Raw genomic sequence first — 24,834 nt, forward strand, 5'->3', positions numbered from 1 at the left:
TGAAAAATCAATATAGTTTCGAAATAAAATTCGAAAGAATCTCCGATGCGTCCATTTGAAGAACACTAATACTAGTCTCTATAGATATGTAAATAAAACTAATGAAAATACAATTCGAAATTGACATATTCGAGAATGTTGTAGTGTATAATTTTTTTTTTCGATTATATTTTTTGGTTCCTTGTTTCTGAGTATTTAAATACTCACCATATGAGTTGACTACAATGTATGCAGACGATTCTTCAGTGGCGGTCTCAAAAGAGATTTCTGAGGAACTAGAGGTTGGAGTGGTCACAGTCACCAGTGCATTTGACAACTGGTGTGAAAAAATAACCTTATTTCAAATGCTAATTACAGCTGACTTGCATCTCTCCCCAGTGACCAAAGTTTTAGGGCATCCTACGAATGAGAATATCACCTGGTCCATTACAATTTACTTAAAAAAATCAACTCTGGTTTCTTTGCAATTCTCAAACTAAAATTATCTCTGGATAAGTAGGTATTGATTGACGTTCACTATTCATTAATATACTGCCATCTCTCACATTATAAACTTTGGGGAGACTGTGAGAATTCCGATATAATTTTTGTTAGTCAAACGCATATTATTAGACTCATTTTTAATTTAAAATACCTCTTTATATGTATACAAAATTAGATATCAACTTTCCCTGGCATTTATATCAAGGTATAAGATTCTGATACATGTAAAAACCAATAGAAATAAAGTTTTTGGCTTTCTACTACTCCATCTGATACAAAAAAAGGGATGAGAGAATCTTCCAAAGAAAGGAAGGAAGTAATCAATCTGTCAATGTAATCATGATCTACACATTCATGTATAGAGTTTCAAATTGATTACTTCCTTCCTTTCTTTGGAAGATTCTCTCATCCCTTTTTTTTGTATCAGATGGAATAGTAGAAAGCCAAAAACTTTCTTTCCCAAAAAATTAATCACTCCTAAAAATATAACCCCTTCAATTCAATAGAAATAATCCCAGTTCAGAAAATTATTTCAAAGTTATAAGCAATCTGAAGTTTGGCAGAGATGAACCACTAGTAAAGTTTTACGTCCGAGAATTCTTGAAGATAGTGTTGGAAACATGGTATATTTCATCTTCTGGTCGACTGGAGCAAACAAGTTCGCACAAGTTGAATCATATGTCTAAAATGCTGATTTGGTTTGCGAAGTTTTCTGTTTTTGAAAACCCTAAAGCTCTCGCCCAAAACACTTCCCCGTATTTGAAATATTTTTTCACGGCTCCAAGAAATGCATAGCCCAATACTCTCCCGGCATCATCTGTTGAAGAACTAAGTTTATCTCTTAGGTTCAGTGTTGACCCAAAACTGTTACCAAAGGACACCTTCAATGTCTATAACTGTGTTTTAAAATATGATTAAACGTTTCTCACTTTGTCATGTCAATGCCAGATCTGTATTAGCAAACTATACCAACTTCAAAACTTGTGTGCTGAATATTTATGATATCATCACAATATCTGAGACTTGGTTCACTTCAAATATTATCGATGAAGTTGTTATTTTGCTAGGATACACACTCTACAGACTAGATAGATCGGTAAAGATCTTATCAAATACGATACTAATTGTTATAAAAATATTCAATTTGAGAAAATGTGAATCTGAAAAAACGTGTAAACTGCATAAATCAATATTTATTGCATAAACTGCCTGATTAGCTTCATCTGAAAAGGAAGATATGAGCAGGATAAGAACGTTGCGCCCTAGGAAGACTGGATATGTATATATGAAAAAAGTTTCCCCAGAATGGATCACCGAGGTACACTTTTAGTGATTTTGAGATAGCTAGAAACATTGAGTCTTACATCACGTGACCTATCAACCAAATGAGAATGAAACATATTCATTGAATTTTCATCGAGACCAATATAACGTACAATATAATTCATAAATTGATGAATTATGATATCAAAGACCTTTTATGAGGGAAGATGTTGTTTCCTTTACATCTAATATACTGTTGTTATATCAATCAACTTACGAAGAATAAAAAAAGCCATGTAGAACTAACTGATTCCCTTATATAAATATCATACACATTGTTTAAACGATATAAATAATTCTGTCTACATACTGGATGTTTCTTATTTCAAATTATATGAGAAAATCATTGAAATAAAATTTGTTTCTGAAAACTTATTGAGAAAACACTTCCTTAATTTGACTACCCTGAGTACATGGGAATCCCAGGCAACAAAAAAGTTGATGAGTGGGCTGAATACGCCTCATAAGTTCCGCATATTGACCCTAAACCCTCTATGGGGGTACAAAAATCTATGGTACGGGATTAGATCAAAAATTATCAACAAGAAACTAGAGTTCCGCATATTGACTGTAAACCCTCTATGGGGATACAAAAATCTATGGTACGGGATTAGATCGAAAATTATCAACAAGAAACTAGAGTTCTGGAAAAATTCACCTGGGAATGCATATGGAAAACCTTTATGAACGAACCAGCTGAAAAAAAACGGAGAACTGCTTCAACTCAGCAGAAATTGGCTCAGAATAATCACAATGTACAATACCGTACATTGTCCATTCATAGAACACCTGAAGTAGATAACACAATGAAGATCTTATCTGGAGACAACGCAGTAAATGAACAGAGACAGTTTGTCATGTTTCTTGCGAATATAAGGAATTTGATCAAAGAAGAAAGATCCAACAAGAGATCTGTACTAACTAGTACAGATTGGGCCAAATTGGACACATTCAAAGGATAACTCCTGTTTTCAAACTAGATAGATGTAAACTGTGTCTAGGGGTCAAATTTTATGACAAACTAAATGGTGAAAACCGCATATCGATATCTATCATTATTTCTGAATTACAGCAGGTTTTTCGAAAATGTGTATTTACGAAAAGTTGCTGTAACTTTTTTCCTGTGAATATTTTATGTTTCTATAAAAATATTTTCAAAGCACTTCTTACGTTCAATAGTGCAAACATTATTTTTTTTAAGTGAGATGTCAATAGTTATTGATGGAAATTGTTTTCAACGGCGCGGCGATAAAACGGAAAGAAATTGTTCAATAGTAGCTATCAAATGTTCAAAATATTTTCACAGCATCAATTGAAACGCATATTCTCAATAAAACTGATAAAAATTTATACTATATTTACTACTAATGAATAAAACTTGAAACAATGAAATATATTTCTTCAGAGGAGGTGTTCGAAATATCAACTAGCACCTCCTAGGCGACACCTTTTCTGAACGTTTTTTGGCCAATTAATTGTTTTAATAGAAGGGAGAGAAGCAAAACGTTGTATCACTGCCGCTTCCAATTCATATGAAGAACATTCCCAGAGGTAAAAGTCCATATGTTTTAGGTGTCCGGTGGCCTGACCTCCCAACAGTTGGGTCCTTGGTTGGTTATCCAATTATTACCCGAATTTGCAACCGGAAAATTTGTGATAATTGCAGTGTTGTGAGGTGAATCCCTGTCTTGTTGAAAATATATTTTTCTGAGCTCCATTACTAGCAATTCATCCACAAGGGGTTCAATACTCATTATAAACGAACGGGCCGACAATTCTACCACTGAAAACACCTGCCAACACACCACACACATGCTCCACAATGAAATGAGTAGTTTGTTGAGCCCAAATTCAAGAATTGATTAATTGAAAATATGCTTCATCTGATCTAATACAATTTAACAAAAAATTAGGCGCTTGATTGCAACTTTCCAGAAACTACTGGCAAATAGCCATGCGGCGTTCAAAATCTTCGGGTCTAAGATGATGAACTCTTCTGGTACTGTAGGTATGGCTTGAATTTGTGATTTATCGAAATTCTCCTAACGTTAGTTCTTGGTAGGCCTGTTGATATTTTCAAATTTTGGGATAATTTTCAACAGCTCCTGAAACGACTATTTCTTCTGATTTCTCATCCCTATTTAATTGATATAATTGATCACCATCAATTAGGTTGTGTCGCAATCTTGCGAAAGTGTCTCTAAAAGGTTGTTTTGTCTGTGGATACGTCTTGTGGATACGTCTGTGACACAAATTTCTTGCTGCTTCTACATTTTCCCCGGTTTGTATAAAACACACTATCATATACCATTTTTCATAATACTCCAACTTCATTGCAAATGTGTTTGAAAAAATGAACAAAAACCACTAATTGAAGTACTACTTAAATCAAAATTTGACAGCTACCAGTAAAGATTTGCATTCTGTTTTACCGCCGCATCGTGTGAAGCCTACTTGATCAAAGTGTGCGTTTAAAAGTCTGTATTTCAAAGATGACACTAGCAAAGCATCAAGTGTGTTACATTTTTGGAAAGGTAATTTTAGGGTCTATTGAAATATGTTGGAAAATAGTTTTTCATAAATAACTATTGATATCTCAATTGAAAAAATTAGTTTTTTACACCAATGAATTCCACGTAAAAAGTGCTCATAGAAACAAGAAATTTTTGACAGAAAAAAAGTTACAGCAACTTTTTCAAAACGCACATTTTCAGAAAACACTTAGAAACGATGATAGATATCGTTATGCGGTTTTCACGATTAAGTTTGTCACGAAATTCACCTTCAGACACAGCCATCAGTTTCCATATATCTAGTATGAAAACAGGAGTTTTCCATAAAAAGTGTTCAAGTTGGACCACTCTGTAAAAGGATAAATATTGTTAGAATGGGTGTCATCAAGTCAGATGGCTCTTGAGTAGCAAAAAAAACCATTGAAAGTAAACATCTTAACAACAAGATAACATAGATTCACAGACGGAAGTTCAATTCGCCACCTTATAGAGAACCCGCCCAAAAATTCACATGGTCGCAAAGTTACGGTTGACGTAAATAGAGTCATCTGGCAGTTTGATAAAACATCAGCATAATACGTAACGAATAAAATAAATTTTGTGTGAAGTGGTCGGAGCCGGTGTAGTCGGAAGCGGGCTGCCGGCGGATACCGCTGTCTCCGGGGCACTTCCTCCCCGGGGCCCCGGCCAATTTCACCCGGAGCGAGCGCTTTCCGCACACACTCCGGATCCGCTCCCGGACGACGGACTCTCGACGCTTTCACTCGCAGGACGTCGGCAAACGAGGTCTGTATACCATTTCTGTATTGTGTTCACTTTCTTCTTTCGGGAAGGCAATTTCTTTTTGCAGAGTGTTCGACGAGCACAATTTCGATTTCGTGTAAATAAAAGAGTTTGAAGGAGTGGAGATTTTTGTTAATTGATTATGCAAAGCGATTATTTTTCAAGGACCACTAGTATCGTGTAATTCTGGAAATGTTAGAAATACTTATGTTCCTGCTGCCTTACTCTGGTAAGGCAGCAGGAACTCCAAACTGATAAATGTGAAAATAACTTTCACAAGATTCCAGAAGATATAAAATTGAAGGAAAATTACTTTCTATAAAAATCCTTGCTTCTTGGAAAAACAATTCTCTTGGCCTTCATTTGGGATTTTTCAAAACATTTATTACATAAAAATCTTACAATGATAGAATGTAGGTGAATAAGGAATCCAAAAATTGATAGCAATTTTTCTAGTTCTCGTGTTTGTATTCTTCTAATTCAGGGAGCAACAGATATGAGATCTTATTTCAATAAAACACTCAAAAGCTTTTTGTATGCTCTTCGGTGGGTAGCCGGGTGGTTCGACGTGGGTGCTTTGTTCACTCAGTCAATCGGCCGATGTGTGAGTCGATGATTCAAGCCCCAGGCGATTTTCACTTGCTATCTTCCAACCTGTGTTGGAACTGGTAAGACCTTGTTAGTCCTTAGCTCGCACAAGTTTCGACTTCTGAGGATTGTCGTTCATAGGGGTGCGATAGCTGGTTAATGGAAAAAATGTGTTGATACAAGGACCGTTTGGTCGATATAGAACTATTTAATAAAGCCTTCGTATTCAATTGCACTAGAGGGATGTAGCAAGGGTGGATCAAGGATATGTTGACGCGGTAGTCAAAAGAATGGGTTAAAAGTTCCGAATTCCGTTAAGTCTGTCTCTGATTCGAAACTACTTGAAATGTAGGATGCAAACAGTCAAACTAGATCATAAAACCGTACCAGAGTGAAAATTGGGATACTTCAAGGGACGGTACTAAGTCCAGTTCTGTTCCTGATCTACATCAATAGCATTAGTTCTATTCTCAATTCCGAAGGACACATAATTTCCTATACCGATGGCACGGCTATAACTGTAACTGGAAATTCTTGTGACAAAATGTACACATATTCTGAAGAGATATTGCAGAATATCCAAGTATGGCTGAACTACAACTTATTGAGCCTGAACATACATAAAACTGAATTTATAACATTTTCGATACTCCAAAGCGACCAGCCTTATAAAGATACACTCTGCACATATGAAGTTGAATGTGAAACTGAAATATGCTCTTGTCCTTTAATAGAACCACCACAAGAAATGCAATACTTGGGGGTCATGGTAGATAAACATGTAACATGGGATGTCCATGCTAATTATGTAACAAAACGTATAAGAATGTTTTTCAGACAGTTTTATGCTTTGAGAGACATGCTCGTCTATCACTCTCTAGCTGAATCAATGACTCATTGATTTGAAGTATGGGATGGCATGTTCAATAATTCCCTAAATCGACTACAGACAACTCAAAATACATGTTTGAAAATTTCATTTGAAATAATATACTACTTTCTTCTGAAACACTATATAAAGATTTGAAACTTCTCAATGTCCATTGTTTATATACTTATCATTGCCTAACCTGGATTTTTATTAATAAACGTAAATTTGAACATGCACAGCCAAAAACTGAAATGAGATCTATGCGGAGTCTTTCACTCAAGCTGCCTCTCTTCAAAAAACTCACACGCAAAGGTTTCTGTTTTATTAGTTGTCCTAATCTAAATAATATTCTACTACTCAAAATTAATATTAGTAATTTTATTTTTGAAAATAAAACTTTAATACTCGACTGATACTGATACTTCAACTGTATTTCCTCGCATCTAGACTATTTGATATATGGTAAACACGAAGTAGTGACTAAATTAAATGTACAGGATATGTTTTTAATTGTCAGTCAGAGAAACAGAATGATTACAGCACAAGCACATCTTATGCTTAGGTGAATTCTGAGCTGCTGACTGACAATATATCTTTTTCAATATACTCAATTACTGTAAATATCCATTTTGTGTGTTGAATAAATTGAAAAATTTAAATAGAAAAAAATTTTCAAAATCTCAATACCAAAATCTTTGAAATTTCACAGTGATCCAACAAATTATACTTTTTTCTCAAAGTAGACAGATAAAAAAATTAAAAAACCACCAAATATCTAGAAAAGTATTCTGAACGAAGCATAACATTGTGGTTATTCAAATCTTATGGAAATGTATCCTAAACACGAATGTATAATTATTTTGTCGTTCATATACGTAATAAGCATCTTACCTCATTTTTTTTTAAACTGAGGTAACCAACCTACCTATGTACGTATTCTGACACTATTTCCCTCAAAAATTCACCTAAGCCTACTAACTAATAAATTAACCCAACTTACACACTTGACTAGCTCATTACAGAAAACGAGTAGTAAGTCTGTTATAATTTCAAATAAAATTTCAGTCTGGCTTTTTTTTGCTGACGGAGAGGCGGACGCCCCATTCACTCCTCGCTGGATCCACCATTGGATGTAGTAATTAACTTCGTGTTTTCGACAGAACTGTGACATTGAAATGGAAAAGTATGAAAGCCTTTCACATCTACAAAAAAAACGAAAAAAAACATTGAAAAGATCGCTCGAATAAACAAGAGTGAAACATTAATCTTGAATGACGAGTCTTCCCAATGTATTTATCAATTAATGTGGATACTTTTCAGAGCCGAGCGAAAGTTTTTGCAGCATTAACTCCTTTATTTCTCGATCACTCTAAACCTTTGCATTTCTTCGACATGCAAAAAATTTATTTATGAAAGTGAACTGATGAGGTTACTGACGTGAATAACTACATGATTATACTATTAATAAGCCAGGCAGGTTGCAAGGACTTACTCGTTTGAGAATAACGGAAGGAAAAAAATCTACCACAGCAGCTTCAATGGAGACATTCTGAAATCTATCCTATGAATCTGATTATTAAATAGGGAGATAAGAGCGGAAAGGGGAATATTTCAGTATATTTGGAGGAACGAATATCAGTCACCATGAAGAGTGGACGATGAACAGTCATCCCAAGAACACCAGGTATTATCATGGTTCAAAATTCGAACATTGAACAGAAGGAATATCTATATTATGTAGGCAAAAATTTTCACTACAGCTACCTGTTTGGTCAGTATGAAGGCGTATTACATGAGGAAGTTTACGAAATTTTACAATCTCCAGGCAATATAGTATCTAGATACAGTGCATTTCTTAAATGCCACCCCCCTTTTATTTTTTGAAAGGGTCAACTCAAAAAATCGAAATTTGGGATAGTGAAATTATTGCATGGATACTTTATTTTGAAGTGAAATCGACAGATGAAACAGATTGAAAGATGGTGACTGGGCGCCATCTGGGAAAAAAAACTAAATGTAAAAAATGGCGGAACATTTAATGATTTCCTGAAGACAAACACATTATTATCGATATTTCTAGAAATATTCCATTTGACATATGGAAATTCCAACAACCCGATAAGGTTTGTTAAGTTATTTTTTGTTCATAGAAACAACAAAAATGTCAGTACAGCAATGAACATCATTGTTCAGTTAGAATAAATATTCTCATTTAGTTTTCGGTTTTACTAGTAGAAAAGTACCACGTCAAGAATCTCTAAAATGGTCAATTCTTGTCCATTGGAAGAAAAAATTGAAGCGATTTTTATTTATGGTGCGACGCATAACTTTCACGATACCGAAAGGATTTTTAATGAACGTTTTCTGAATCGTCCTATCTGTAGAAAATATCTGAGGGAAATTGTATCCAAATTCACAACTACTAGTAGTGTACATAACAAAAAGCCCCCAGGTCATCCGTCCATTCCGGAAGAACAGCAAGTGCAAATAATTGGTGAGATGGTAGTAAATCCTGAACAGTCTACTTATTCCGTCGCGAATGTTTGTGACGTGTCACCTTCTACTGTGTGGAGACTTTCGAAGAGGAATAGGTATCATCCATAAAAAATTAAAATAGTACACCAATTAACTGAAGAACAGAATTCTGCGAAATCATGACGGAAACCATTGCAAGGCATCCTACTTATCTCCACAATATTTGTTTTAGTGACGAATGTACTTTTTTTTAAACGGCCATGTTCACAGACCGTGTCGTTATTGGAGTGACACCAACCCTCACGTTTTCCGGGAAACACATACCCAATCTCCAGAAAAAATTAACGTTTGGGCAGGAATATTGGGGAACCATATTGTAGGACCTCCTCTATTTATTGATCAAAATTCAACAGGGGAACTGTATTTGAATATGGTGAAAACTACTGTTGACCCTCTCATCACTGAAATCGTCGGAGCGAATCCTAATGAATTCGATATGGATATTGTATTCCAACAAGATGGAGCACCACCGCATTACTCCAGGCAAGTAATAAACTATTTGGATACTACTTTTCCCTGTCGTTGGATTGTCCGTCAAGGTACTACAGAATGACCAGCCCGCTCGCCAGATTTGACACCTTTGGACTTTCTTTTATGGGGTTATTTGAAGCAAAAAGTGTACAAAACTGAACCTGCTTCATTTCGAGCATCCTCTGAACTGACCTCAAGATTATTACCTAATATTATATAGTTAAATGTCAATGTATTCAGGCAATTATTGAAAGTTCCGTCATTCTGTAGTAATTGAAGATATTGACATTATATTGTAGGGTTGTGAATCATTTGTCAGGAGCTTCAAAAAGATATGTCACAAGACCCCCTTTCCATTTAATTTTTTCCCAGATGGCGCCCAGTCGCCATCTTGAAAGTTTCATCTGTCAATTTTATTTCAAAATAGTATTCATTCATTCGTTTCATTTTTCCAAATTTCAATTTTATGTTCATTAATCACGGGAGGTTCATTAATGCTACCAGTAATACTCCATATATTGATCAACAACCAGCATATATATGGACCTCAACTAGCAAAATGATATGTATAGAACCAAATCAAAAACAACGGCGAGGATAACTAGAATACTTCGTCCACTGCTACATCATGATATTCAGCCTTATTCAGGTGCACCTTGAATATTGTATATTGAATTGAATATTGCAAAGTATGGCGAATTTCTATTCAGGTGTTTGTCGAAAAACATATTGAATGTTGATTATTGAAAAATTCTCGACTATTGAATATTTTTCAATTTTTCTTATTCAGGTGACCCAAAACTTCCAACAACAGTTTTCCAAGTTCCATATATCATAAGCAAATGATTAAGGAACTGTTTATAAAGTTGTATCTTGAAATATTGAATATTGTTTATAGGTTATATAGGTATTTATAATCAACTAGTCTACTTTTTTAGAGAGAAAAATGGGCGATTTATTAAATTTTCCTCTTTTAATTGCAGCATTGCAAAACGAAGAAGAAAGGTAAAAAGTAAAAACAACAGGAATATATAAATAATTTTTTCTGTAGGCATTTACAAAACATTTTTCAGACTTGAGCACAACCTGAGGAAAAAAAATGTAAGAAATACATCAGATCCTCTTGATCTGCCTGAAATCGTTTTCAAATCTGTGTATAGAGTCAACAAAGATACAGCAAGGTACCTAATAGATGAAATTGAACCATTTATAGGCGACCCAGAAAGAAATGAATTAAAAATTCCAAAATCCCAAATTATTCTATGTGCCCTACATTTTTATGCCCAAGGGACATATCAAAAATCCACTGGACAAGATATGAATTGTCCCATGAGTCAATCTTCCGTTAGCAGGTGCATCGGCATAATTACTGAAATCCTAAATGAACACTTTGGATATAAGGTTCATTTTCCTCAAACAGATGAAGAAAAAAATGAGGAAAAAGTTAAGTTTTTCAACAACTTCAATGCATTTCCAGGTTGGTTATTGCTTAAATATTAACTAGCTGTTCTTTATTATAATTGTTTAAATTTCAAATTGGCCCCTTTGAATAATATATTGTTTTTTATTGAAGGCATCATTGGAGTTGTAGATGGAACTCACGTAAAAATAGTAGCACCACCTGCTGATGATCAAAATTTTCCGGCGATTCTCTTCTACAATCGTAAAGGCTTTTACAGCCTCAATGTTCAAATCATTTGTTTTGCAGATTATAAGATTCTTGCGCTTAATTCCAGATATCCAGGGAGTGTGCATGATTCAGCAGTATGGAGCACAAGTTTACCCAGGCTTCATTTAATGCAACAATTTAGAAATGGAGACAGATCCTCCTGGTTATTGGGAGATAGTGGATATCCCTTAGAACCTTGGTTTATTACTCCTGTCATAGGAGATATGACTGAGCAGGAAAGAAGATTCAACATTCGTTTCAAAAGAATAAGAAATATAATTGAGCGAGTTATTGGCATCTTCAAATCCAGATTTAGATGCTGCTTTGGTCACAGAGCCCTACATTATGCCCCATTGAAAGCAGCAAAAATTGTAAATGCTTGTGCTATTCTTCACAATATATTGCTGGAAAGGGAGGACTTTTTTGAAGAAGAGAATTCGGAGGATGATGCACCTATTCCAGATCAGCCAATCAATTTTGATGATCTGAATATAAGTCAGAATTATTTTAATGAAGGTGTACGCACCAGAAACAGGATAATCAATATGTATTTTTGATTTTTTGTCACTATAAAATATACTCAACATTTCGAAATAGATTTTTATTTAAATAATGTTTACATTTGATATTCATTCCTTTCAACTCAAAGAAAAATATCTTTCCATAGCATCTACAACTTTTTGAATGGCTATAGTTAAATCGTCCATGCTATTCTCCAACTTGTTGCTTGTAGCTTTCAACAAATTCAAAACTGTCTTATATTTTTTCGTACTTCTTTGTTTCCTGGTGTAGCACCATTTTACAACTTTTTTTGTTGTAGGTTGCTTGAGCTTCATCATATGTCCAAGTTCCTAAAATCATGGTGTGGTAATATTTAATAGTGCTTCAAGGCTACATACCTTTTGTTTTAAAAACCCTAGCTCGGGAACTAACATCCCCTCAATACACAGCACACTCAGAATGGCTAACAGTTTTTTTTCAAGCTCAGTTAATATTATTGGAATTGGCAAACCACCACCTGTGAGATGCTGATCAATGTAAATATCCCTGGCTTTCCTTTTCACATAATTTTTCCATCTCCAAAATGCCTCTTGCCATTCTTTAATCTTTTTGCAAGCGCCACCAGGCACCTTGTTCAATTCTTCACATAAGTCTTTGTTCCTATTTTCCAAGAATTGTATGTACAATGCATACTGTTTGTAAACCAATTTTTTTGACTCTAAAAAGATTGCCTTCTGTTACAAAAAGTAAATACAGAAAAATTACTAATAGTATAGTTATAAAATTTATTATAATACCTACATGAAATTCAACAAAAAATAATCTTTAAAAATTTTATAAAACAACAAAAAACACATTTTTATTAAATAAAAGTCAAACTCTCTCCCTAATCTAAAAAAAACAATCTTCTCATTATGTACTAAAGCAAAATATTGAATATTTTTTTAAATATTTCATTCTTGGTCAATGATAACTGTGTTTTCAATGTTATTTTCCACTATATCACAATATCTATTGATGGCATTTGCAACCTCTAAAATTGCAAGGCTTATATCAAACAGTTTTCCTCCTAGAATGTTTACCGCATTTTCATATGTCTGACAAAGAATATCACCAGTTCTTGTTCTTCTGAGTTCTATAATACAAACAAAAAATAAGTTAACTGAATGAGCATAGCTTAAAGCTGTTCTTTCAAAATTCATTTTAATTGCATTCATTCTTATCTTTACAGATGTTACATTCAACTTACTGCTCCTTTTATTTTTAACTGTACCCTTACTAGTGGATGGTTGGTTTTCAGGGGATGAAGCAGGTTTTGTTTCCTCATCTGATTGCTCTCTTTCTTCAGAGTGCTAAAATTAATATAATGTATATCGTAAAAGCGATTTAGAGTTGAAGAAATGGCTTTTAAGATGAATATACCTACCACAGTACTCACTAGAGTATATGAAGTACCTGGCTGCTTTGTTGTCGTTTTCGTTGAAGAACAACTCGGGTTAAGACCTAGTTCACCCAAGTCGAGCCCTGTTACTGCTCCTTGGCCAGTCAGCTTAATTATTTCAGCCTCAAGCTCAGATAGAGCTTTGCTTTCCCTAGCCTTTTTTCGGCAGACGCCTTTCCACTCTGTGAAAACCTTAAAATACAAGCATTTATAATTTTTAAATTTTTACCTACCTATAGGCAGTATCAATATAATTTAACAGAAACTACGAAAATTCAGAATTTTGTCTTGATAGGTATTATATAGTTTCATTTAACATTTTCTTATGCCAGTTTACTTACCTTTTTCCAGCCATTCGTATCTCTAATGGGACCATCTCCACAGGAATTCAATTCTTGAGTCAAATTCCTCCAGAGAGCTTCCATGTCCTCCGGATTATTCGAAGGACTCCGTTTTCCCGTTAGTAATATTTTATGTGATTTTATATAGTCTATATAAATTTTAAATTGTTTTTTAGAAGTTCTCTTTCTTTCCATTGTCTATTGTTTCGTACAAATAATAGAATGAATAAAACCCATCCCAAATCAACCTTCAAAACTCAATAATAAACGAACTACTCTGTCAAAAATTAGTAATTTGTTCGAATTTCCTTTGTTGCCAAGTCTAAAAATTCAATTCAATAACAGTGTTTCAACATTCAAGAAAGCGACTTTCAAGAGTGACACATGAATACACATACTTATTGTTATTGAAAAGTTCCAATATGCAATGTTGAAAAATATTCAATATTCAATATTCAATATTTAGCGGACGCAGCAAAGTGACAGGGAAAGCTCATGTTTCATGCACTGGATCACTCATAGAGAACTACACCGACCAAGATTGTAAGGATAAGGTTTTTTAAAGTCTCTCTGAATGACTCTGTGACGATTTGATGTGTAAGTCAGAGACTGACATATGAATTGATGAAAAATCAATGATCCATTCCAATTCAATTCAATTCAATTCAATTCAATTTTATTTGGAATATGTTAATATACAATTTATTAATATTATGGTTAGGACCACTAGGAGTTTGAGGAAAGCAGCCTAAGCGCAGGTGGCTTGTAATGTGTTTTCGTCTGTCTCCCTGTGGAAGTACTTTAAAAATATATCAGGCACAAAAGTAACAAAAGATTAAATAACTGTTGCAGTTGTATTAGTGAATAGACAGAGGAAGCTGGTATATTTTATGAGAATAAGTACCTATAATTATCTATACATCTAGGTTTACATAATATTGGAAATAGGTACACATATACTGAAAGACACTTTGGAAGATTAGAAAATGTACTGAGTGATATTTCTGGGTTATTGGGTATGTTTGAATAAACTGTTTATACGGGTATTATTTACAATTATGAATTCTTTTGTATTTTTTTTTATACTTTAAAAATGTGGTATTTATCTTTATTTCAAGGGGAAGCATGTTATACAGTTTTGGAGCGAAATAGTAAACTGAACGTTGGGTATGACTTTTTTTGTAAAGAGGTATATCAATGGATAAATTATGTACATTTCTGGTGTACTTTGTATTTGCCAATGAAAAATAATGTTGACATACCAATCTTTTGAAGTGCTTGGAAATGAATAGGTTTAAGAATTCGTAAAATATACTCAATTACCAAATATAATTGAATACTTCCACTCTGTTGAATCTGTTTTCTGATGTGGAAATTGTTACAATTGAAGTACAATTTAATTAGCATGAAACGCCTGAGAAAGCTACTGTATAGCGAAACACGTGGTTGTACAAACCATTCAGCGGATATTTCACAATAAATTGTCTCTTGAATACATTTTGGATCTTCGGTCAATTCCATCACATATCGACCTTCCTGTTAATGCTTCAAGTTTATCATTCAACAAAACTCTGTCCACTGGAATATTTTCAGATTATTTGAAACTTCCACTGTAGGTAAAATCTTTTCATAAAAAGGAAATAAATTGAAAGTGAAAAATTATAGAGGCATCTCCCCATTGCCCAGTTTTTCTGAATTTCTAGAATGGATTGCGTTGACCATGGTATACTTCTGAACAGTTTTAGTACTACGGCACACTTATTATCCCTAAGAGATGGTTCAAAGTTATCTTTGTAATAGGAGAATGTGTTTGAGAACTGAGTCAATTATTAATGGGGATATAACAAAATATTTTTCAGAAATTGCGATAGTTAGAAATAGTGTTCCCCATGAATCCATACTTGGTCCTAACTATTTCTTATCTATATCAACGACATTATCATCGATTTTCTAGGATTAATCTCTCCATTTATTGCCGATGACACTAGCCTCATTGTTCATCATGAAGATTCACAGTTGCTACACTTATTTTCATAGTATCTTAAAATTTGATATAGAGTTTTGGAGCACATCTGTAGGTGCAATCCCAATATTATTGTTATACTTCGCAAACCACAAAATATTTACCCTTATCAACGCGTAAGGTATTACGTCAAATTCATAAAACATGAAAATGTTTATTATGTCCGGGATTAATCTGTCATCCTACCCAACTACAAGTACAACAGGCCACCCAGGTGGCCTCTCTATATTCTGGTATGAAAATTTACGAACCATATTTCAACGCCACTAAAAATGTACTGAAAAAATTCCACCGTATTTTCTGTACGCTCCTTAAATTTTTCAAATGCGATGTACAAATTGAGAACTGATCAACTTCCATTCATATTTCTTATATGATAATGTTATCCCTACGAAATGTAATATTGGTATTTTTGGAAATGAATATTTCATCTCTCTATTCATTTGTATTATTGCATAAATGTCAAAAAAATGTTTTTTTACATTCCAATTATTACATCGCTCGTTATTGCTGCTGATATGCCAATGAAATTGTTTCCATTTTAAAATGAACAAACGGTAAATATTTACTTAAATTTTTTATTGTTGTACTTTAGATTGTTGAGAATAAAGTCTCATTTATTATACATTACAATCCGCAAACACGGAATTTCTCAGTTCACCAACACATTTTGTTAAAAGAAATCTCCAGCCTTATAAATTCCAAAATATATTACATAATAAATTTTCAGCAACACATTGCCCGGGCGATTGCGAAAACACGTACGAGCAAACGAGAAAACACGATAAAACTCAATCCCCGGACTCGTTCGAAGGTCAACTCGGGAATTTTTCAGTCGCGAACTTCGGTCATAGTGCACCCCTGCCACGTGACCGAATGCACTCGGCCAGAACACGGTACGCTTTTCAACATTAATTTATTGAACTTATTTCAGTCGAGCGACCCTCAAAGGGTCGGCGATGGGGCACTCATGGTGTTGGTGCATAAACACGATACACTAAATCACGATGGAAATGATAAATTTTAATGGTTTGTTGTTATTTTCGTCGTTCCGAATTCATCGAGCGGATGGAACGTGAGAAAAATCATGATACTGGCTGTCAGTAGGGTGACGGCCGTTCGAGGAAAAATTGATATTCACCGATTAGATATATTCGCAAATGATGCTTCCCAGTATGTACAGAACTTTGTACAAAATTCACGATGGATGATGACGCACTGATAGATCCAATATGAATATGGTTTTATGCTTCTTGTAAGCTGACTAACTTATCCATTGCTCAGAAATCACCGGAAAACTTAGGCTTATTGCATTATTCCTCACATCTTGTTCCTTGTACGAATTTTTCCTCTTTGTTAGACTTTACTTGATCCTATCATTTGCAAGACTTAACCAGCGAATCAATATTTTTATAGACTTGGGGTACTGATGACATGAAAAGAGACATCAAAACTGATTTAGGAATGTTGAAGAACTGACTATAAACTGGATATCAGAAGATTCAGGTATCACAGGCAGCAAAAATGCTGGTTAATCTACCAGACACAAATCATTAACTCCCTGAACCAGCTGATGGGATACCAGATTGGTACGGAACCAAATTGGGAAATGGTTCAAAAAAACCTGAAGAATACTAGGAAAATATACTCTGGAACACATACAGAAGAACCTCTGGAAAGAGATCGTCGGAAAAAAGCACTGAAGAAATACTTCAACGAAGCAGAGATTGATTCAGAATAATTACTGGGTTACTCAATGGACACTGTCCATTGAGAAGATACCTGAACAAAATATATGAGATACTGAAACAGCAATCCATGATGAACTTATCATCCAACACCAAACAGCGTTGTTTCAATCTATGGAATCGACAGAGCCTCGTTTACCTTTGATGTTCGAGGAATGAGTCTTCTATCAATCCCATATATAGTGCCTTCGTAAGAAGAGATGTCATCGCCTTTACAAACAAGTTATGGACAACTCAAATTGTGCAGAAGAATATGACATTCAATGAAAACACTGTATAAACGGTTTACCTACAAACAATGCAGCAAAGGGACATGTTTTATGCGCATGTGGGATACTGAAACAAATAATTTATGATGAACTTGTGATCCAACACCAGACAGCGATCTATGGAATCGACACAGCGTCTTCATAAGCAGATATGTCCTCGTCTTCACAAATAATTCATGTTCAACCCAAATTATGTTCAGAAGAATATAACAAACATTCAATGAAGACATTGTATAAACTGGTACAGGAAATAAAATTGTTGAAATAGGATGCATGTAAAAGATAAGGAAGAACGCAATAAGCCCATGAAGCTGGCTACTCCATAATTCAAATTTCATTCAGGTGTTGTCTTAATAGATAGTGTCTGTAATTAATCTGAGTTACTCCTGTTCTGTTAGAACTGTTCTTTGGTTCATTTCTCAAATGTTTTCTCCTCAAAGGTTCTTCTGTGTATGTTTACTCAGGAGCATTTTTCTTTGTATTTTTTATCAAGACATTTACTAATTCAGTACTATTGATTTTGGTACCCTTAGAATTTTTTCACGCCAATAAATGGAGGTGGTGAATTTTGTCTATCACACTGATCAGCTCAAGTTTTATTCACAACAAAATGAGGCTAAGTGAATTGTGAGGTATGTGAGAGAGTTCCACATTACTTTTCACTTATGTATCCTTTATGATTCAGCAGAAATGTCTTTATGAGCTCCACCGGCCGATTAAACAATGCTTTTTCACTCAAGAAAAACCTTAGTAATATTATAGGTTGTAGTAGGTACAATTGGTTTATAGTTCAACGAAATATGTTCGTTGTCACTTTTGTCTAAGTTGAGCCTTCGTTTACGCAGACACAAACATAATAAACCAAAATAAGTGGGTTTATATAACTCAAGTTGATGAACTAGCAACAAGTTATCAATATGGACGACAAACAAACAAGGATTTTGAACGAACACCGGTAATGAGTGAATTTATTTCTATCCAGAAGTTCGTCACAGCGTTCCCATATCAATTTCGATATTACTCTTGGATCAATGCTCGGAGTGTCCTCTCTGGCTATCTGTTAACAATGGATCCTATGAATCATTATTTTTAGCGTGCTACACGACTACAATACACTTCTACCTATATGGCGGATGTGTATTGACCAGCCGGTTAGCTGTAATATGATTTTCTGGACGCAAAGGTGTTTCTAACAAGTAAGTTCCCATGATGACTGTTCATAATTTACTCTCCACGGTTTATGTCGAATGTATTCTTTGGTGTCATGTGGCCCATAAACATGCCTGATTCCCGTTCCTTTATAGATATTCCGAAATTTCAATTTTGCCGGATCCCTTTCATCTAAACTTTCTAGTCTGAAATGACCCACTCTTGCTTCTCCTACAAAATGTAGGAGAAGAGTTCTAATGCTGCTGGTGATGAGGTTTCTATTGGTCTCGGTATTTCCAAATAAGTTTTTATATACTGCTCAGTTTCTCATATCAACTATTACTTTTTTCATATTCCATTTTGCCCACCAAATGTTATCCTGAGTTCAACTACCATTAAGTGTAGCCACTCAATTCTGGTTTAAGTCCCCTTGGTTTTTCTCAGCATCAATGCTGCCTCCGCTTTTCTGGGATCTAGTAATTCTCTCACATATTTTGTCGTCTTCGACAGTTGAATATTCTTTGAGTTTTTACCCTTCTGTTTTAGTCCTCTTTGTGACTGCTACTATGGTCGATCTGAATGAACTTATGTTAAGCTTTATTAGTATTATTATTATTATTAGTCCAGTCATTATAGTAAGTTCACCTCGGAATTCGAGATACCCAGCTGTAAGTCTGTGAATACTTGTATATTGACACCCTAAAAGTTGTCTCAAAACCTACATATGGTAAGGTGTACGCAACTATCAAATTTGAAGGTCAAAGGTCACAAAACTCGTTTTTTTGCGCTTTTTTTTGTAAATATCTCATTTCCTATGGGTTTTTTGCTATTTATAATCATCATCAATATTGTAGAATACAAAATTCTCTACAAATTTAAAAAAAAGTTTTCATACGGTGAACCGTTTTCGAGATAGAGGGCGGAGAGCGCGCGGCCACAGGATCACTTCAGTTCAACCGGTGCCTCCGGTCGAAAACGCGCCATATATAGTTGATGAACTATCGATAAATCAATGATTATAAATATTTGTCAATTTTTATAAACTATTATATTATATTTTATAATTTTTTTCCTAACCTATCCACTTTTTATTCAGTATTAATGTATTTAACAACACTCACCTGCCCATGTATATAATTGCAGAATTGTTAATGAAAATATAGGAATTATATTTGAATTTTAACCTAATTAATAACTTCTTAAATGATGAAAAAAATTAAATAAATCATGAATCAATACATTTATTTTTATTAAAAGTAAAAAATGGAATAGAGGGTACAAAAACTACAATTTATAATTTTAATGAACTTCTTCCTCTTCATCGTCGTCTTCCGGCTGCTGGTAATTTTAAACTGGTCTTCATTATCGTCTTCAACGACATTTGTTTCAAGTTCTTCCATGATTTCGGGGTCAAAGGTCCCATCTTCGTTAATGTCGCTCTGATATGGTAGAGCATTGAGACAAGCTTGCCCATTACATTGGCCACAAGCTAAAGAGCACTGCAAGCCTGCTTTCTTGCATCCGCATCGCGAATCACAACCACTCTTGCAGTTGCAGAAAATTGTATTTAGCAAATTTTCTGGAGCAGGTGATAAAATTGTCATGATAGGCTCCAACCCCATATTGCCCTATTATAACTGCAGTGTTTTCAGACTCTGATTCTTCTATTGCAGTTTCAACAATAAGAACATCCGCATCATCTCTGGCTTGTTTAGTACTAATATTTGTAGCTTGTAATTTTTCAATTAACATATTGACGAGCACATCTTTGTTATTTCTATTCGATAAGAATTTTTCTTGAGTAACTGGTACAACCATTGTTTCAACGAAACAGACTTCATATGTTTTTGAAAGTGCAGCAGTTCATCTCTGCTGCTCCATAGCTTTTACGTTCTTACTGTAGTCTGAATATCCGTCAAATATAACAATTATTTTAGAACTGTAATGCCTTTGTGAATAATTCATGTATTTATCAAAAGTAATAGAAAAAGTATCTTCTCTGCTCCATACAACATGATGAAGCAGAAATCCGCCATCAATAATGAACGTCACATTATTTTCATTGTGAACAAAATCAATTGGGCTCATGTTGACATACAATGACGATTTTGTTTTTTTTTCATGCCATCATTATCAAATAGAGCTGTTGGATACGGACTCAATTCATATTGAAAATATTCTTCAAGATTACTTTCAAATTGTTTGCTGACAGTAATTCTTTGGAAGAGTAATAATGGGTCCACTGAAACTTTACAATCATTTATTTTTACACATTTGTTAACACTGGAAAGCGATATTACTTTTTTGGAACGTTTCAACTTTATTTCATTAAATGATAAGCCGGTGATCTTCTTCATAGACTCTAATCCAATTTCGTAAGCTCTGTGTCAGTTAATTTGCTCATTTCCAACAATTCCAGAAGCTATCGATATTAACTGCGTAGTATTTGGAAAAGGATCATGGAGTTTATCAAATAGTATATTTACGTCAGCATTGTCTTTTTTCACTCTTGAGTCTCTGGAATCTACGTGTTGCTCGGTCGACTCCAAGGAGATATTACAGAACTTCTCCATTTCCTCACAAATAGTATTTGTGGCGTACATAGCATATACCCATTTACACAAAACACTTTCTTTCATACTTCAACCACGAGATACTCCTCCTTCGGTTTTCATGGTTTTCATAAGACTTTGTTCATCAACTATATATGGCGCATTTTCGACCGGAGGCACCGGTTGACCTGAAGTGATCCTATGACCGCGCGCTCTCCGCCCTCTATCTCGAAAACGGTTCACCGTATGAAAAATTTTTTCAAACAAAATTTGTAGAGAATTTTGTATTCTACAATATTGATCGTGAATACAAATAGCAAAAAACCCATAGGAAATGAGGTATTTACAAAAAAAGCGCAAAAAACGATTTTTGTGACCTTTGACCTTGAAATTAAATAGTTGCGTACACCCTACCATATGTAGGTTTCAAGACAACTTTCAGGGTGTCAATATATAAGTATTTACAGACTTACAGCTGGGTATCTCGAATTCCGAGATTCTTACCTAATTTAAGCTTAAATGACTTTCATGGTGAATTTTAGGTGAATTTTATTATAATGGTCAAAGTTTACTGAATGTGTTCACTAACTTTGTTTTTCCTAGCCTAGAAAAAATAAGTCTTCTGCATAGTCCAGTGCTTTATATCCATCATGATATTCGTAAATGAATTTTATATTGTGTTATTCATGATATGGTATTTTCCAAGATTTCAGATCATCCGGTAGATATTTTCATCAACGCTAATATTTCATTATATAAGATGATATATGTAGTTGATTATGCATGCACATTTGGAAGCTTGGTACTTGTATAGATATCTATTCTCGAATACTAGCATTGAGAACAAATGCTTAAATTTAAATAATCCACTTTCGATGCAAAGGGTCACAAATATATTTTATACATAGAGGCTTGCCCACCTACACTTTCAACTATACACTATATCGCACTGTCAAATCAATACCTTTGCTGAAATGATCTGAGGCTGGCGGCTCCAGGATTTTGGATTGTTGTTTTCATATTACGTTTTCACTGTCAAGTGAAAATGTCACGATGATGTATTAGATCAACTGCTGATAACGTCAATTTGGTGAGTGAAAATTGGGGAAAATTGTACTTTATGGGATACTCACGGATTTTCTCGATTTTTTCTGGGATGATACTACATGATGGTAGGAATTCAGAACATTTTTTTAGTCGGACTCGATTAGTTTTCGAGATATAGCCTGTCACATTATCAAAATAATGTTATTTTTTTAAGCACTGACATTTCAAATATGGAGATAAAGAGAACGACCGAACAAAAAAAAACAGCCGCTTTCTGTGTATGAAATGCATTGACTTTGATATTTAAAAAATTTCTAAAAAAAAATTACGATTTTTTTGTATGATAATGGAGGAAATTCAGAACAATTATTATTTTCGGACTCAATTACTTTTGGAAATATAACCTGTCAAAGTATCTATGACGTCATATTCCATTTTTTTCACAAATGACATTCGAAATATTGAAATTTACAGAGAGAACACCTAACCGAAAAAAACAAATGGAATGACATATCATCTAACCTGACCTCCGAATTCTAAAAGGAAAGTACCTAATTTATTTCGCATATTTGATGAAAAAAAATTTTCCTAAACATCTAACCTGACCTCCGAATTCGAAAACGAACGTTTTTTCGAATACTTTACTTTGAAAAAATAACCTTTCTTTAACATCTAACCTGACCTACTAAATTGAAAAACTCATGTATTTCAGAAAATCAGATATAGAATTTTTTTAAACTATCTATCCCCAACACCTATCCTAACCTTCGAATTCTGAAAGACAGTATTTTCGAATATTCAATTTTGTGAAAACTAAATTTCCTCAACATCTAACCTGACCTTCGAATTCAAAAACAAATTTATTTTCGAATATTTAACTTTGAAAAAACAATTTTTTCTCAACATGCAACTCGACCTACTAAATTGAAAACCTCATGTATTTTAGAAAAGGGGTGGAAAGAGTTGCGATAATACGGAAAAAGATATGTAAATATTTGAAATACTTATTGAAATTTAGAGAGAGAACATCTAACTTGAAAAAGACAACCGCTTGACAGATAAACGTGCGCAGCTAGGCACTTACAATTCAACAAATGTGCACATCACTATTTTTCAATATTTTATTCATCCATGTCATTTATCGTTCTCATTTTAGTTATAAATTTCATAATCAAATGAAAGTTAAAAAATTCAAAAACGTTATGAGTTCTTAAGTTATTATCGAAAAATATAATTTTTGGTTGGTTGAGAATTTTCCAATCCCAATAGTGAAACTTTATGCAATTTACAAAAAGTGATTTGTATTAAATACCTAAGCACCTGAAAAATTGTGGAACCTTAATCTGATTTCAAGTGAATGAAAAGGGAAAGAAAAAGGTGCCATGATATAGAAAAAATGTGTTGAATAAAAAATATGTGAATTGTAAAAGGTAAAATAAAATATTTTACTAGGTTATGTTAGGTTAGGTCCAAAGTGAGTGGGTCTATTTGATCCCCACCGCAACCCGCAAGGGTCTATTGTGGCTCACACCTATTCACTCTCGGCCAAATTAACCCAACTTCTTAACGAAGCCGATTAGTTTGTATGGTGAGTGGTATTTCAGGTTAGATGGTAAGAGTACGGCTCTGCCGAACTCTAAAGACCTGATTTGGTCCCCAGCGGGGCAGGCACAAAGTTTATGCTCTGTTAATGAGGTAGACGGATAGTCAAGTTGCAAGATTCCCACCTTGATACCCACGACAACCTTTCCATATGAGGATTTTTGCACGTCAGCTACACCAGACAATGCCTTAGATTCAGCCGTGCAGGGCTTTTTCGCCTCTGGTTTTAGTGAATCATCACTTGAGAGCAAACGTTTGCTAACCTGCTCATGGGGGGTTTGTTCCCCCACCTGAGACAGATTCTGCGTACGCCGTTCAAGAATTTGATGCAAGGCGGTTTTATAAGGTACCCCGCTCTTGGGTAGATGACTCAGTCGTTTCCTGACTGCATCACTAAATCTTTTTTTTTAAGGTTCAGTTGTGGATCAGGAGTTGGGGAGTTGAGAAGCTCTCGCTCCTGAACTAAATTTACAGGGAGGTCCGTTGGAGTCGTAAACTTGACATCCATCTCCTCTGTAGACTCGCTCCAAAAACATTATATTTACTTTGACAGGCTATATATCAAAAACTAATTGAGTACGACTGAAAATAAAAAGTGTTCTGATATCCTACCATCATGTAGTATCATCCCAGAAAAAATCGCGAAAATCCGTGACTATCCCATACATACATAAAGTACCTACATAAAATGTGGAAGAAATTTCCTATATGTAACAGTGATTCAATTTTTGACAAAAAATGTTTTCCTTACGTTCGCTTGACACCTGAATACCCATAGGATGATCACGGATTTACAGAACAACAGAAGGTTCGGTCTATCAACTTTTCATTTGATAAAAGTGAGAACAGTTTAACTAAGATACTACAAACATGTAGGTAGGAGAAATAATTACGTTGGTATTGTTGTCTAAATATAATTCGAAAT

At 34.4% G+C, this 24,834-nt stretch overlaps 2 protein-coding genes across 3 annotated transcripts in view; one reads left to right on the plus strand and one right to left on the minus strand.

The window, feature by feature from the left end:
* Ets65A (DNA-binding protein D-ETS-3) overlaps positions 1-24,834 on the plus strand; it is a 307,752-nt gene that overhangs the window by 128,699 nt on the left and 154,219 nt on the right. The gene's annotated exons all lie outside the window — the stretch shown is intronic.
* LOC141487544 (uncharacterized) lies at positions 11,875-13,623 on the minus strand. Its single transcript, XM_074186653.1, has 5 exons — positions 13,520-13,623; positions 13,164-13,370; positions 12,987-13,089; positions 12,136-12,455; positions 11,875-12,087 (listed from the first exon to the last, which is right to left on the minus strand). Exons 1-5 carry the CDS (start codon positions 13,601-13,603, stop codon positions 11,875-11,877), a joined length of 927 nt encoding a protein of 308 aa, XP_074042754.1. The 5' UTR covers positions 13,604-13,623.

This window comes from Leptinotarsa decemlineata, unplaced genomic scaffold, assembly GCF_025532065.1.
Source record: "Leptinotarsa decemlineata unplaced genomic scaffold, Ldec_3_MD MMD2_P_RNA_scaffold_11, whole genome shotgun sequence".
Classification (NCBI taxonomy): Eukaryota; Metazoa; Arthropoda; class Insecta; order Coleoptera; family Chrysomelidae; genus Leptinotarsa; species Leptinotarsa decemlineata.

Coding starts and splice junctions, on each gene's coding strand:
- LOC141487544 (XM_074186653.1), bottom strand. CDS start 13,603: ATGGAAGCTCTCTGGAGGAATTTGACTCAAGAATTGAATTCCTGTGGA. Junction 13,090..13,163: donor ATACTCTAGTGAGTACTGTG/GTAGGTATATTC, acceptor TATTAATTTTAG/CACTCTGAAGAAAGAGAGCA. Junction 12,088..12,135: donor TAGGGTTTTTAAAACAAAAG/GTATGTAGCCTT, acceptor CCATGATTTTAG/GAACTTGGACATATGATGAA.